This window comes from Oncorhynchus keta, chromosome 31 (genome assembly GCF_023373465.1).
Source record: "Oncorhynchus keta strain PuntledgeMale-10-30-2019 chromosome 31, Oket_V2, whole genome shotgun sequence".
NCBI lineage: Eukaryota > Metazoa > Chordata > Actinopteri > Salmoniformes > Salmonidae > Oncorhynchus > Oncorhynchus keta.
The window spans coordinates 23,503,058-23,516,520 of NC_068451.1; the positions used below are offsets into that span (position 1 = coordinate 23,503,058).

The 13,463-nt window shown below is 45.1% G+C and overlaps 1 protein-coding gene across 2 annotated transcripts in view; it reads right to left on the reverse strand.

The window, feature by feature from the left end:
• The window catches only part of LOC118371310 (transmembrane protein 145-like), a 53,723-nt gene extending 49,826 nt beyond the window's left edge, over window positions 1–3,897 (reverse strand). The window contains exon 1 of one of the 2 annotated variants that reach the window (XM_052489981.1): window positions 3,620–3,897. In XM_052489981.1, the coding sequence (XP_052345941.1) occupies window positions 3,620–3,724 (105 nt within the window). In that variant the 5' untranslated portion in view covers window positions 3,725–3,897. The remainder of the gene's footprint in view (window positions 1–3,619) is intronic. The other variant, XM_052489982.1, reaches the window with a different exon arrangement.
• Window positions 3,898–13,463: the final 9,566 nt, after the last annotated feature.

A 13,463-nucleotide genomic window follows, 5' to 3' on the forward strand; every position in this document is an offset into this window, starting at 1 on the left:
ATCACTGAACCTGATCATACATATAATCCTCCACACCATCACTGAACCTGATCATACCTACAATCCTTCCCACCATCACGAACCTGAACATACATATATAATCCTCCCCATCATCACTGAACCTGATCATACCTATAATCCTCCCACCATCACTGAACCTGATCATACCTATAATCCTTCCCACCATCACTTAACCTGAACATACATATAATCCTCCCCATCATCACTGAACCTGATCATACCTAGAATCCTCCCCACATCACTGAACCTGAACATACCTGAACCTGCCATCACTGAACCTGAACATACCTATAATCCTCCCCACCATCACTGAACCTGAACATACCTACAATCCTCCCCACCATCACTGAACCTGATCATACATATAATCCTCCACACCATCACTGAACCTGATCATACATATAATCCTCCCCACCATCACTGAACCTGATCATACCTATAATCCTCCCCACCATCACTGAACCTGATCATACATATAATCCTCCCCACCATCACTGAACCTGATCATACCTATAATCCTCCCCACCATCACTGAACCTGATCATACCTATAATCCTCCCCACCATCACTGAACCTGATCATACCTATAATCCTCCCCACCATCACTGAACCTGATCATACATATAATCCTCCCCACCATCACTGAACCTGATCATACATATAATCCTCCCCACCATCACTGAACCTGATCATACCTATAATCCTCCCCACCATCACTGAACCTGATCATACCTATAATCCTCCCCACCATCACTGAACCTGATCATACATATAATCCTCCCCACCATCACTGAACCTGATCATACATATAATCCTCCCCACCATCACTGAACCTGATCATACATATAATCCTCCCCACCATCATTGAACCTGATCATACATATAATCCTCCCCACCATCACTGAACCTGATCATACATATAATCCTCCCCACCATCACTGAACCTGATCATACATATAATCCTCCCCACCATCACTGAACCTGATCATACATATAATCCTCCCCACCATCACTGAACCTGATCATACATATAATCCTCCCCACCATCACTGAACCTGATCATACATATAATCCTCCACACCATCACTGAACCTGATCATACCTATAATCCTCCCCACCATCACTGAACCTGATCATACCTATAATCCTCCCCACCATCACTGAACCTGATCATACCTATAATCCTCCCCACCATCACTGAACCTGATCATACCTATAATCCTCCCCACCATCACTGAACCTGATCATACCTATAATCCTCCCCACCATCACTGAACCTGATCATACCTATAATCCTCCCCACCATCACTGAACCTGATCATACCTATAATCCTCCCCACCATCACTGAACCTGATCATACCTATAATCCTCCCCACCATCACTGAACCTGATCATACCTATAATCCTCCCCACCATCACTGAACCTGATCATACCTACAATCCTCCCCAACATCACTGAACCTGATCATACCTATAATCCTCCCCACCATCACTGAACCTGATCATACATATAATCCTCCCCACCATCACTGAACCTGATCATACATATAATCCTCCCCACCATCACTGAACCTGATCATACCTATAATCCTCCCCACCATCACTGAACCTGATCATACCTACAATCCTCCCCAACATCACTGAACCTGATCATACCTATAATCCTCCCCACCATCACTGAACCTGATCATACATATAATCCTCCCCACCATCACTGAACCTGATCATACCTATAATCCTCCCCACCATCACTGAACCTGATCATACCTACAATCCTCCCCAACATCACTGAACCTGATCATACCTATAATCCTCCCCACCATCACTGAACCTGATCATACATATAATCCTCCCCACCATCACTGAACCTGATCATACCTATAATCCTCCCCACCATCACTGAACCTGATCATACCTATAATCCTCCCCACCATCACTGAACCTGATCATACCTATAATCCTCCCCACCATCACTGAACCTGATCATACCTATAATCCTCCCCACCATCACTGAACCTGATCATACCTATAATCCTCCCCACCATCACTGAACCTGATCATACCTATAATCCTCCCCACCATCACTGAACCTGATCATACCTATAATCCTCCCCACCATCACTGAACCTGATCATACCTATAATCCTCCCCACCATCACTGAACCTGATCATACATATAATCCTCCCCACCATCACTGAACCTGATCATACCTTGCCTGCTGATTTGACATGTTGTACTCTACTGTGACTTTGAGGTGGAGGAGTGAGGCTGTGTGTGTGTGACCTTGGGTGGGAGTCCGCAGACAAGACTGATGTGTTGAACAGTCCCACGGCAACACACACACACTATATATCAACATGTCCAGATGAGTGTTGTTTCAGTCCATTCAGAGCAGTGACATGGTGTTTGAGGGAAGACTAACACACACCATGTAAGAGAAGAGGGTATAGAGTACGTCTGACATGAGCTGGGGATCTAATATGGATTATGTTATTCATAAGCATTTCTGATATCATACACTAGTGTATTTAGCAAGTTAACTATATTATAGTTTGTCAATTTTCAATAGCTCTTGATTGGAAGCCACATGGTCTGATAAGTAGCCTAAGTGTTTCTACATATGAGAGTGATTGATTTTAGACCATTTTTTATATATACGTACATAAGGGCACTCCAGCCAGTGACGCCTCCCCATACAATAAGAAAATCATCAAGGATAACACAAAGTTTATTTCCATTGTGGTCCTTCTGAAGAGGGAAGGGGGAAGAGGGAATTAATTGTATTGTGTAGGACAGGTGTTAGGCTACTTTATGAGTCATGAATGTCATGGGTTAAATATCACACCTGATCATCAAACTGTTATGCAGAAGTAGGACACTAAAAGAGCTGAGATGAGAAGAGTTATGAGAACTCAGTGCACGGGATAGTCGCGGCTGGCGCACATCTGTCTGGTGCACACGGAAACAATAACAGCACAGCATCTAAACGCGGAAACAGATTAAATCAGATAATAGTATCGTTGATATTGATAATAGATTGATATCAGAAGACTGTGTTTTATATTGATAGGATAGTGTTAAGTGTTGGAGCACAGCTGATGTGAGATGAGGACAAATAATATAAACAATATGCGACGTGAGCGACAACTGACGTACACCTGTAACGGCGGGGTTACCGTTATTATATGCGAATGATGGATGTGAGTTATTTTGGTTGCAGTGTAGGATATCGCCAACACTTGGCGCTATCACAAAGAAAAATAAATGCTAGATGGATTTGCAAGTCACATTCTCGTAAACATGCACAGCTTGCTTCTACCGTTCGGTGAGAGCCACAGAGCCAGAACGACGAAGATAGAAATACGCTTGCTCTGACACACATTGAGATGCGCACAAATACAAGGCAGTATGGACAGCCTGTAACATCTTGGAGGAATTGCTTGGTTTGGAATAAATATGATCAGGCAATTTCGGAGCTCGTCACACTCACAATAGAATAGAAACACCGAAAGGCTTTAGGCTACATGAGAAGGCGCTGACGAGTGTAATGATGGTGTCATTGTCACAAGTGATACATTAGGTATCAAACACCTTACCTCCTTGGTATTGACGATACCTCTCACGTATTTCCCCAGAACCGAGCCAACGCCGAGAACGCTGGACACCACGGCCAGGCACAAAAGTCTCTCGCAAACCTCCATCTTATCCCAGTATTTCGCTACTCAGTGGTCGTCCCGGCCCCACTTGCCAATCAACTAGAATGCAGGAAACGACAGTATCCGAGAGGGAAGCAGAGAAGACACAGGGCGCGCGTTCTCGTCTTTTGCCGATGCATGTGGCCCCAATAATTCAGGTGTGAGCGCGCTTTGGATACGCGCCCCTACTCCTTCCCCACTCACTTGTAACAGAGGCAGAATGCGCGTTCTCGCTCTCAGATTGCGACACATTCAAGAGACATACATCAATCACATTGAAATTAATTTGTTACCCGTTTGATCAAACATTTTCGATTTTCACATTATAGGCCTATTATTCACTTTTAGCCTAGACCTATAGAATTGAACAAGACTGTAGTAGGCTACACCTTCTAAAATCACTACACAAATTAGCCTATGTAAATCATCACACAAAGGATAGGCTACAAGATTTTCATATTTTCAGATAAAAGTTGCATGTAAAGTTTAATCAATGTATTTATGTTTGTTTGACATTTTGTCTTATCTTTAATCATTACACACTACCGGTCAAAAGTTTCAGAACACCTACTCATTCAAGGGTTTTTCTTTATTTTTTACTATTTTCTACATTCTATAATAATAGTGAAGACATCAAAACTATGAAACACATATGGAGTCATGTAGTAACCATAAAAAGAGTCAAATAAATCACAATACATTTTATATTTGAGATTCTTCAAATAGCCACCTTTTGCATTGATGACAGCTCTGCATGCTCTTTGCATTCTCTCAACCAGCTTCATGAGGTAGTCACCTGGAATGCATTTCAATTAACAGTGCCTTGTTAAAAGTTAATTTGTGGAATTTCTTTCCTTCTTAATGGGTTTGAGCTAATCAGTTGTGTTGTGACAAGGTAGGGGTGGTATACAGAAGATGGTCTTTTACCAAATAAGGCTAAGTTCATATTAAGGCTAAGTTCATATTATGGCAAGAACAGCTAAAAAAAAGCAAAGAGAAACAACAGTCCATCATTACTTTAAGACATGAAGGTCAATCAATACGGAAAATTTCAAGAAATGTTAAAGTTTCTTCAAGTGCAGTCGCAATTACCATCAAGCGCTATGATGAAACTGGCTCTCATGAGAACCACCACAGGAAAGGAAGACCCAGAGTTACCTCTGCTGTAGAGGATAAGTTCATTAGAGTTAACAGCCTCGGAAATTGGGGCCCAAATAAATGCTTCACAGAGTTCAAGTAACAGACACATCTCAACATCAACTGTTCAGACTGTGTGAATCAGGCTTCATGGTCGAATTGCGGCAAAGAAACCACTACTAAAGGACACCAGTAAGAAGAAGACACTTGCTTTGGCAAAGAAACACAAGCAATGGACATTAATTAGACCAGTGGAAATGTGGCCTTTGGTCTGGATTCCAAATGAGAGTTTTTGGTTCCAACCGCCGTGTCTTTGTGAGACAAGGTGTGGGTGAACGGGTGATCTGCATATGTGTATTTCCCACCGTAAATTACGGAGGAGGGGGGGTTATGGTGTGGGGTTGCTTTGCTGGTGACACTGTCTGTGATTTATTTAGAAATCATGGCACACTTAACCAGCACGGCTACCACAGCATTCTGCAGCGATACGCCATCCCATCTGGTTTGCGCTTAGTGGGACTATCATTTGTTTTTCAACAGGACAATGACCCAACACACCTTTAGGCTGTGTAAGGGCTATTTTACCAAGAAGGAGAGTGATGGAGTGCTGCATCACATGACCTGGCCTCCACAATCCCCCGACCTCAACTAAATTAAAATGGTTTGGGATGATTTGGACCGCAGAGTGAAGGAAAATCAGCCAACAACTACTCAGCATATGTGGGAACTCATTCAATACTATTGGAAAAGCATTCCAGGTGAAGCTGGTTGAGAGAATGGCAAGAGCGTGCATTGATTTCATCAATGCAAATGGTATCTAGTTGAAGAATCTCAAATATTAAATATATTTTCATTTGTTAAACACTTTTTTGGTTACTACATGATTCCATGTGTGTTATTTCATAGTTCGGATGCATTCACTATTATTCTACAATGCAGAAAATAGTAAAAATAAAGAAAAACCCTTGAATGAGTAGATGATCTAAAACTTTTGACTGGTAGGGTATGTGTTATTCTTTTTACCATCGAGGACCACATTGGAAACAAGCATTTTAATTAATACTTTCAAGTGAATTCCTCTGGGTCCACATTGTACATTTTGTTGTATACGTCTGTTACCCAAAATACATTCAATTCAATAATAGCCCACAAATAAACTGTCTGCCTTAGTCCAGACAGACGCTGCCCGCTAACGAATGCCTACTTATTAATGAGTTAATTATACAAAGATCATTGTTCAGTTATATTAGGCAGCTCTCTCCTATTGCTAAAGATTTTTCAAACACTAGTCCAGTTTTAAAACATTTAAAATTCAACTTCATGCTGGGTTATGTTCCATACATCACAAAATAAAAAACCATTGGCACACTAAATTTGATGTAATGCAGTTAAAACCGGTGCTTCAATCCGAGTAAGATAAAAAAAAAATATAAAATCGGTCAAATTAAACTAAAGATATGTTACACTGCTACAGTGGTGTTTGTCGGACCATGTCATGGGACTAGTCTGAAGGTAATTTATACAAATTAATAGAAGTGTGGAGACAGTTATGAGCCAACAAAAATAAGAGGTTAAATGTGTATTGAAAAACTATTTCCTGAGCCTTCTTATCTCCTAGATATAGAACAGACACTAAAACAACCTTATTCCCAGCTGTTTATACTTTGAGGTTAACAGCTTGTGTGCTATCCATACGTTTAGCATACCTCCTACAAATAGGTCTATTGCCACATGTCCACCAGATGCATCAACCTCTTTGCCTTCCGTCAGAAGTCATTCATTGTCAATGGAGCAGTCCGCAACACTATGTTGAGGGTGCTGCACTAGGCTGCGGTGCGTTCTGTGTACTGTATCCGTTCAATATTTTCAACTCGTTGCTTTACTGTACAGTGATACAAACAGAAGTACAGACTCCAACTAGCTAGCTTTTAGTTATACTGAACAAAAATATAAAACGCAACATGTAAAGTGTTGGTCCGATTTTTCATGAGCTGAAATAAAAGATCCCTGAAATATTCCATACGGACAAAAAGCATATCTCTCAAAATTTGTGTACAAATTTGTTTACATCCCTATTAGTGAACATTTCTCCTTTGCCAAGATAATCTATCTACCTGACAGGTGTGGCATATCAAGAAGCTGATTAAACCGCATGATCATTACACAGGTGCACCTTGTGCTGGGGACAATAAAAAGCCACTAAAATATGCAGTTTTGTCACACAAGACAATGCTACAGTTGTCTCAAGTTGAGGGGGCGTGCAATTGGCATGCTGACTGCAGGAATGTCCACCAGAGCTGCTGCCAGAGAATTGAATGTTAATTTCTTTACCACAAGCCACCTCCGTAATTTTAGAGACTTTTGCAGTACTGGCCTCACAATCGCAGACCATATTATTTCTTACATTGTCAGCCCCGAAAACCTTAAGTGTTATTATATACAGCCGGGAAGACCTATTAGATATCAGTGAGACGTCAACTTACCAGCACAACGACCAGGAATCCGATTTTCCCAAAGCACTTCCCAGGGCATTTGATCTGTTTCCAGAGGCCGACTCAAAACAACACCACCGGAAGAGAGGGTGCCGGAGCGGTCTTCTGGTGAGGCTTCGGATGAGCGCACACTACCCACCGCTTCTGAGTATATTACTCGCTAATGTCCAGTTCCGAGTTAACAAAGTTGACGAAATCAGGGCAAGAGTTGCTTTCCAAAGAGATATCCGGGATTGTAACATACTCTGTTTCAACGAAAAATGTCTCTCTCGGGATATGTTGTCAGAGTCGGTACAGCCACCTGGATTCTTAAATAAACATCTCTCCGGGAAGAAGGGTGGGGGGTGTATGTTTCATGATTAACGATTCATGGTGTAATTGTAACATACATGAACATGAAGTCCTTTAGTTCACCTGACCTAGAATTGCTCACAATCAAATGCTGACCGTATTATCTCCCAAGAGAACAATCCTCGGTTATCGTCACAGCCGTGTAGATCACCCGCAAGTGGATACCAAGACGGCCATCAAAGAACTTCACTGGACTTTATGCAAACTGGAAACCATATATCCCGAGGATGCATTTATTGTAGCTGGGGATTTTAACAAAGCTAATTTGAGAACACTGCTACCGAAATTCTATCAGCATATCGATTGAAGTACACGAGCGAGTAACACGCTCGACCATTGCTACTCTAACTTCCGCGATGCATACAAGGCCCTCCCCTGGCCTTCTTTTGGCAAATCCGACCATGACTCAATCTTGTTGCTCCCCTCCTACAGGCAGAAACTAAAACAGAAAGTGCCCATGCTTAGGTCTATCCAATGCTGGTCTGACCAATCAGATTTCATGCTTCAAGATTGCTTCGATCACGTGAACTGGGATATGTTCCAGATAGCCTCAGACAATAACATTGACGTATACGCTGACTCGGTGAGCGAGCTTATAAAGAAGTGTATAGGAGATGTACCCACTGTGGCTATTAAAACCTTCCCTAACCAGAAACCATGGATTGATGGTAACATTCGCGTTATACTGAAAGCACGAACCACCGCATTTAATCATGGCAAGGTGACTGGAAACATGCCCAAATACAGTGTAGTTATTCCCTCCATAACGCAATCAAACAAGCAATGTCTCAGTATAGAGACAAAGTGGAGTCCCAATTCAACGGCTCAAACACAAGATGTGGCAGGGTCCACAGACAATCATGAATTGCAAAAAGGAAACCATTCCCGTTGCAGACATCAACGTCTTGCTTCCAGACAAATTAAACAACATCTTTGCGCACTTTGAGGACAATACAGTCCTTCTGACACGGCCCACTACCAAAGACTGTGGGCTCTCCTTCCCCGTGGCAGACATGAGTAAAACATTTAAACGTGGCAACCCTCTCAAAGCTGCCGGCCCAGACTGCATCCCTAGCCGCATCCTCAGAGCATGCACAGACCAGCGCGCTGGTGTGTTTATGGACATATGAAATCAAATTTTATTTGTCACATACACATAGTTAGCAGATGTTAATGCTAGTGTAGCAAAATGCTTGTGCTTTTACTTCTGACAATGCAGTAATATCCAACAAGTAATCTAACCTAACAATTTCACAACAATTACCTTATACACACAAGTGTAAATGAATGAATAAGAATATGTACATAAAAAAATATATGAATGAGTGATGGTATAGAAAGGCATAGGCAAGATGCAGTAGATGGTATAGAGTATATTCAATCAATCCTTATCCCAGTCTGTTGTCCTCACATTCTTCAAGATGACCAACATTGTTCCTGTTCCCAAGAAAGCTAAGGTAACTGAACTAAATGACTAACGCCCCGTAGCACTCACTTCTGTCATCATGAAGTGCTTTGAGAGACTAGTCAAGGACCATATCACCTCCACATTACCTGACACCCTAGACCCACTCCAATTTGCTTACCGCCCCAATAGGTACACGGATGACGCAATCACACTGCCCTATCCCACCTGGACAAGAGGGATACCTACGTAAGAATGCTGTTCATTGACTACATCTCAGCATTCAATACCATAGTACACTCCAAACTCATCATTAAGCTTGAGACCCTGGGTCTCGACCCCACCCTGTGCAACTGGGTCCTGGACTTCCTGACAGCCCCCCCCAAGTGGTGAAGGTAGGACACAACATCTCCACTCTGCTGATCCTTAACACTGCGGCCCCACAAGGGTGTGTTCTCAGCCCCCTCCAATACCCCCTGTTCACCCACGACTGCGTGGCCATGCACGCCTCCAACTCAATCAAAGTTTGCAGACAACAATACAGTGGTAGGCTTGATTACCAACATGTCGAGACAGCCTACAGGGAGGAGGTGAGGGCCCTCAGAGTGTGGTGTCAGGAAAATAACCTCTCACTCAATGTCAGCAAAACAAAAAAGATTATTGTGGACTTAAGGAAACAGCAGAAGGAGCACCCCCCTATCCACATCGGCGACACAGCAGTGGAGAAGGTGGAAAGCTTTAAGCTTGTTGGTGTACATATCACCAACAAACTGAAATGTGTGCTCCGGGCATGTCTTCACTGACATTTTCAACATGTCCCTAAATGAGTCTGTAATACCAACATGTCTCAAACAGACCACCATAGTCCCTGTGCCCAAGAACACTAAGGCAACCTGCCTAAGTGACTACAGACCCGTAGCACTCACATCCATGAAGTGCTTTGAAAGTCTGGTAATGGCTCACATCACCACCATTATCCCAGAACTCCTAGACCCACTCCAATTTGCATACCACCCAAACAGATCATGCAATCTCTATTGCACTCCACACTGCCCTTTCCCACCTGGACAAAAGGAACACCTACGTGATAATGCTATTCATTGACTACAGCTCAGCGTTCAACACCGTAGTACTCCCTGTTCACCCACGACTGCGTGGCCAGGCAAGACTCCATCATTAAGTTTGCAGATGACACAACAGTGGTAGGCCTGATCACCGACAAGACAGCTTATAGGGAGGAGATCGGAGACCTGGCCGGGTGGTGCCAGAATAACAACCTATCCCTCAACATAACCAAGACTAAGGAGATTATTGTAGACTACATGAAAAGGAGGACCAAGTACGGCCCCATTCTCATCGACGGGGCTGTAATGGAGCAGGTTGAGAGCTTCAAGTTCCTTGGTGTCCACATCACCAACAAACTAGAATGATCCAAACACACCAAGACAGTCATGATGAGGGCATGACAAAGCCCATTCCCCCTCAGGAAACTAAAAAGATTTGGCATGGGTCCTCAGATCTTGAAAAGGTTCTACAGCTGCAACATCGAGAGCATCCTGACTGGTTGCATCACTGCCTGGTACGGCAACTGCTCGGCCTCCGACTGCAACGCACTACAGAGGGTAGTGCGTACGGCCCAGAACTTCACCGGGGCTAAGCTACCTGCCATCCAGGACCTCTACACCAGGCGGTGTCAGAGGAAAGCGCTAAAAATTGTCAAAGACCCCAGCCACCCCAGGCATAGATTGGTCTCTCTACTACCACATGGCAAGCAGTACCGGAGTGCCAAGTCTAGGACCAAAAGGCGTCTCAACAGTTTTTACCCTCAAGCCATAAGACTCCTGAACAGGTAATCAAATGGCTACCCGGACAATTTGCATTGTGTGACCCCCAATCCCTCTTTTACGCTGCTGCTACTCTCTGTTTATCATATATGCATAGTCAGTTTTACTACCTCAATTAGCCCGACTAACCGGTGCCCCCGCACATTGACTACCTGGACTATCTGCATTGTGTCCCGCCACAGGTACATACCACCTCAATTAGCCCGACATACCGGTGCCCCGGCACATTGACTACCTGGACTATCTGCATTGTGTCCCGCCACAGGTACATACCACCACAATTAGCCCGACTAACAGGTGCCCCCGCACATTGACTACCTGGACTATCTGCATTGTGTCCCGCCACAGGTACATACCACCTCAATTAGCCCGACTAACAGGTGCCCCCGCACATTGACTACCTGGACTATCTGCATTGTGTCCCGCCACACGTACATACCACCTCAATTAGCCCGACTAACAGGTAGCCCCGCACATTGACTACCTGCATTGTGTCCCGCCACAGGTACATACCACCACAATTAGCCCGACTAACAGGTGCCCCCGCACATTGACTACCTGGACTATCTGCATTGTGTCCCGCCACAGGTACATACCACCTCAATTAGCCCGACTAACAGGCGCCCCCGCACATTGACTACCTGGACTATCTGCATTGTGTCCCGCCACAGGTACATACCACCTCAATTAGCCCGACGAACAGGTGCCCCCGCACATTGACTACCTGGACTATCTGCATTGTGTCCCGCCACAGGTACATACCACCTCAATTAGCCCGACTAACAGGTGCCCCCGCACATTGACTACCTGGACTATCTGCATTGTGTCCCGCCACAGGTACATACCACCTCAATTAGCCCGACTAACAGGTGCCCCCGCACACTGACTACCTGGACTATCTGCATTGTGTCCCGCCACACGTACATACCACCTCAATTAGCCCGACTAACAGGTAGAACCTGCACATTGACTACCTGCATTGTGTCCCGCCACAGGTACATACCACCTCAATTAGCCCGACTAACAGGTGCCCCCGCACATTGACTACCTGGACTATCTGCATTGTGTCCCGCCACAGGTACATACCACCTCAATTAGCCCGACTAACAGGTGCCCCCGCACATTGACTACCTGGACTATCTGCATTGTGTCCCGCCACAGGTACATACCACCTCAATTAGCCCGACTAACAGGTGCCCCCGCACATTGACTACCTGGACTATCTGCATTGTGTCCCGCCACAGGTACATACCACCTCAATTAGCCCGACTAACAGTTAGCCCCGCACATTGACTACCTGCATTGTGTCCCGCCACAGGTACATACCACCTCAATTAGCCCGACTAACAGGTGCCCCCGCACATTGACTACCTGGACTATCTGCATTGTGTCCCGCCACAGGTACATACCACCTCAATTAGCCCGACGAACAGGTGCCCCGCACGTTGACTACCTGGACTATCTGCATTGTGTCCCGCCACAGGTACATACCACCTCAATTAGCCCGACTAACAGGTGCCCCCGCACATTGACTACCTGGACTATCTGCATTGTGTCCCGCCACACGTACATACCACCTCAATTAGCCCGACTAACAGGTAGCCCCTGCACATTGACTACCTGCATTGTGTCCCGCCACAGGTACATACCACCTCAATTAGCCCGACTAACAGGTGCCCCCGCACATTGACTACCTGGACTATCTGCATTGTGTCCCGCCACAGGTACATACCACCTCAATTAGCCCGACTAACAGGTGCCCCCGCACATTGACTACCTGGACTATCTGCATTGTGTCCCGCCACAGGTACATACCACCTCAATTAGCCCGACTAACAGGTGCCCCCGCACATTGACTACCTGGACTATCTGCATTGTGTCCCGCCACAGGTACATACCACCTCAATTAGCCCGACTAACAGGTAGCCCCGCACATTGACTACCTGCATTGTGTCCCGCCACAGGTACATACCACCTCAATTAGCCCGACTAACAGGTGCCCCGCACATTGACTACCTGGACTATCTGCATTGTGTCCCGCCACAGGTACATACCACCTCAATTAGCCCGACTAACAGGTGCCCCCGCACATTGACTACCTGGACTATCTGCATTGTGTCCCGCCACAGGTACATACCACCTCAATTAGCCCGACGAACAGGTGCCCCCGCACGTTGACTACCTGGACTATCTGCATTGTGTCCCGCCACAGGTACATACCACCTCAATTAGCCCGACTAACAGGTGCCCCCGCACATTGACTACCTGGACTATCTGCATTGTGTCCCGCCACAGGTACATACCACCTCAATTAGCCCGACGAACAGGTGCCCCCGCACATTGACTACCTGGACTATCTGCATTGTGTCCCGCCACAGGTACATACCACCTCAATTAGCCCGACTAACAGGTAGCCCCGCACATTGACTACCTGCATTGTGTCCCGCCACAGGTACATACCACCTCAATTAGCCCGACTAACAGGTGCCCCCGCACATTGACTACCTGGACTATCT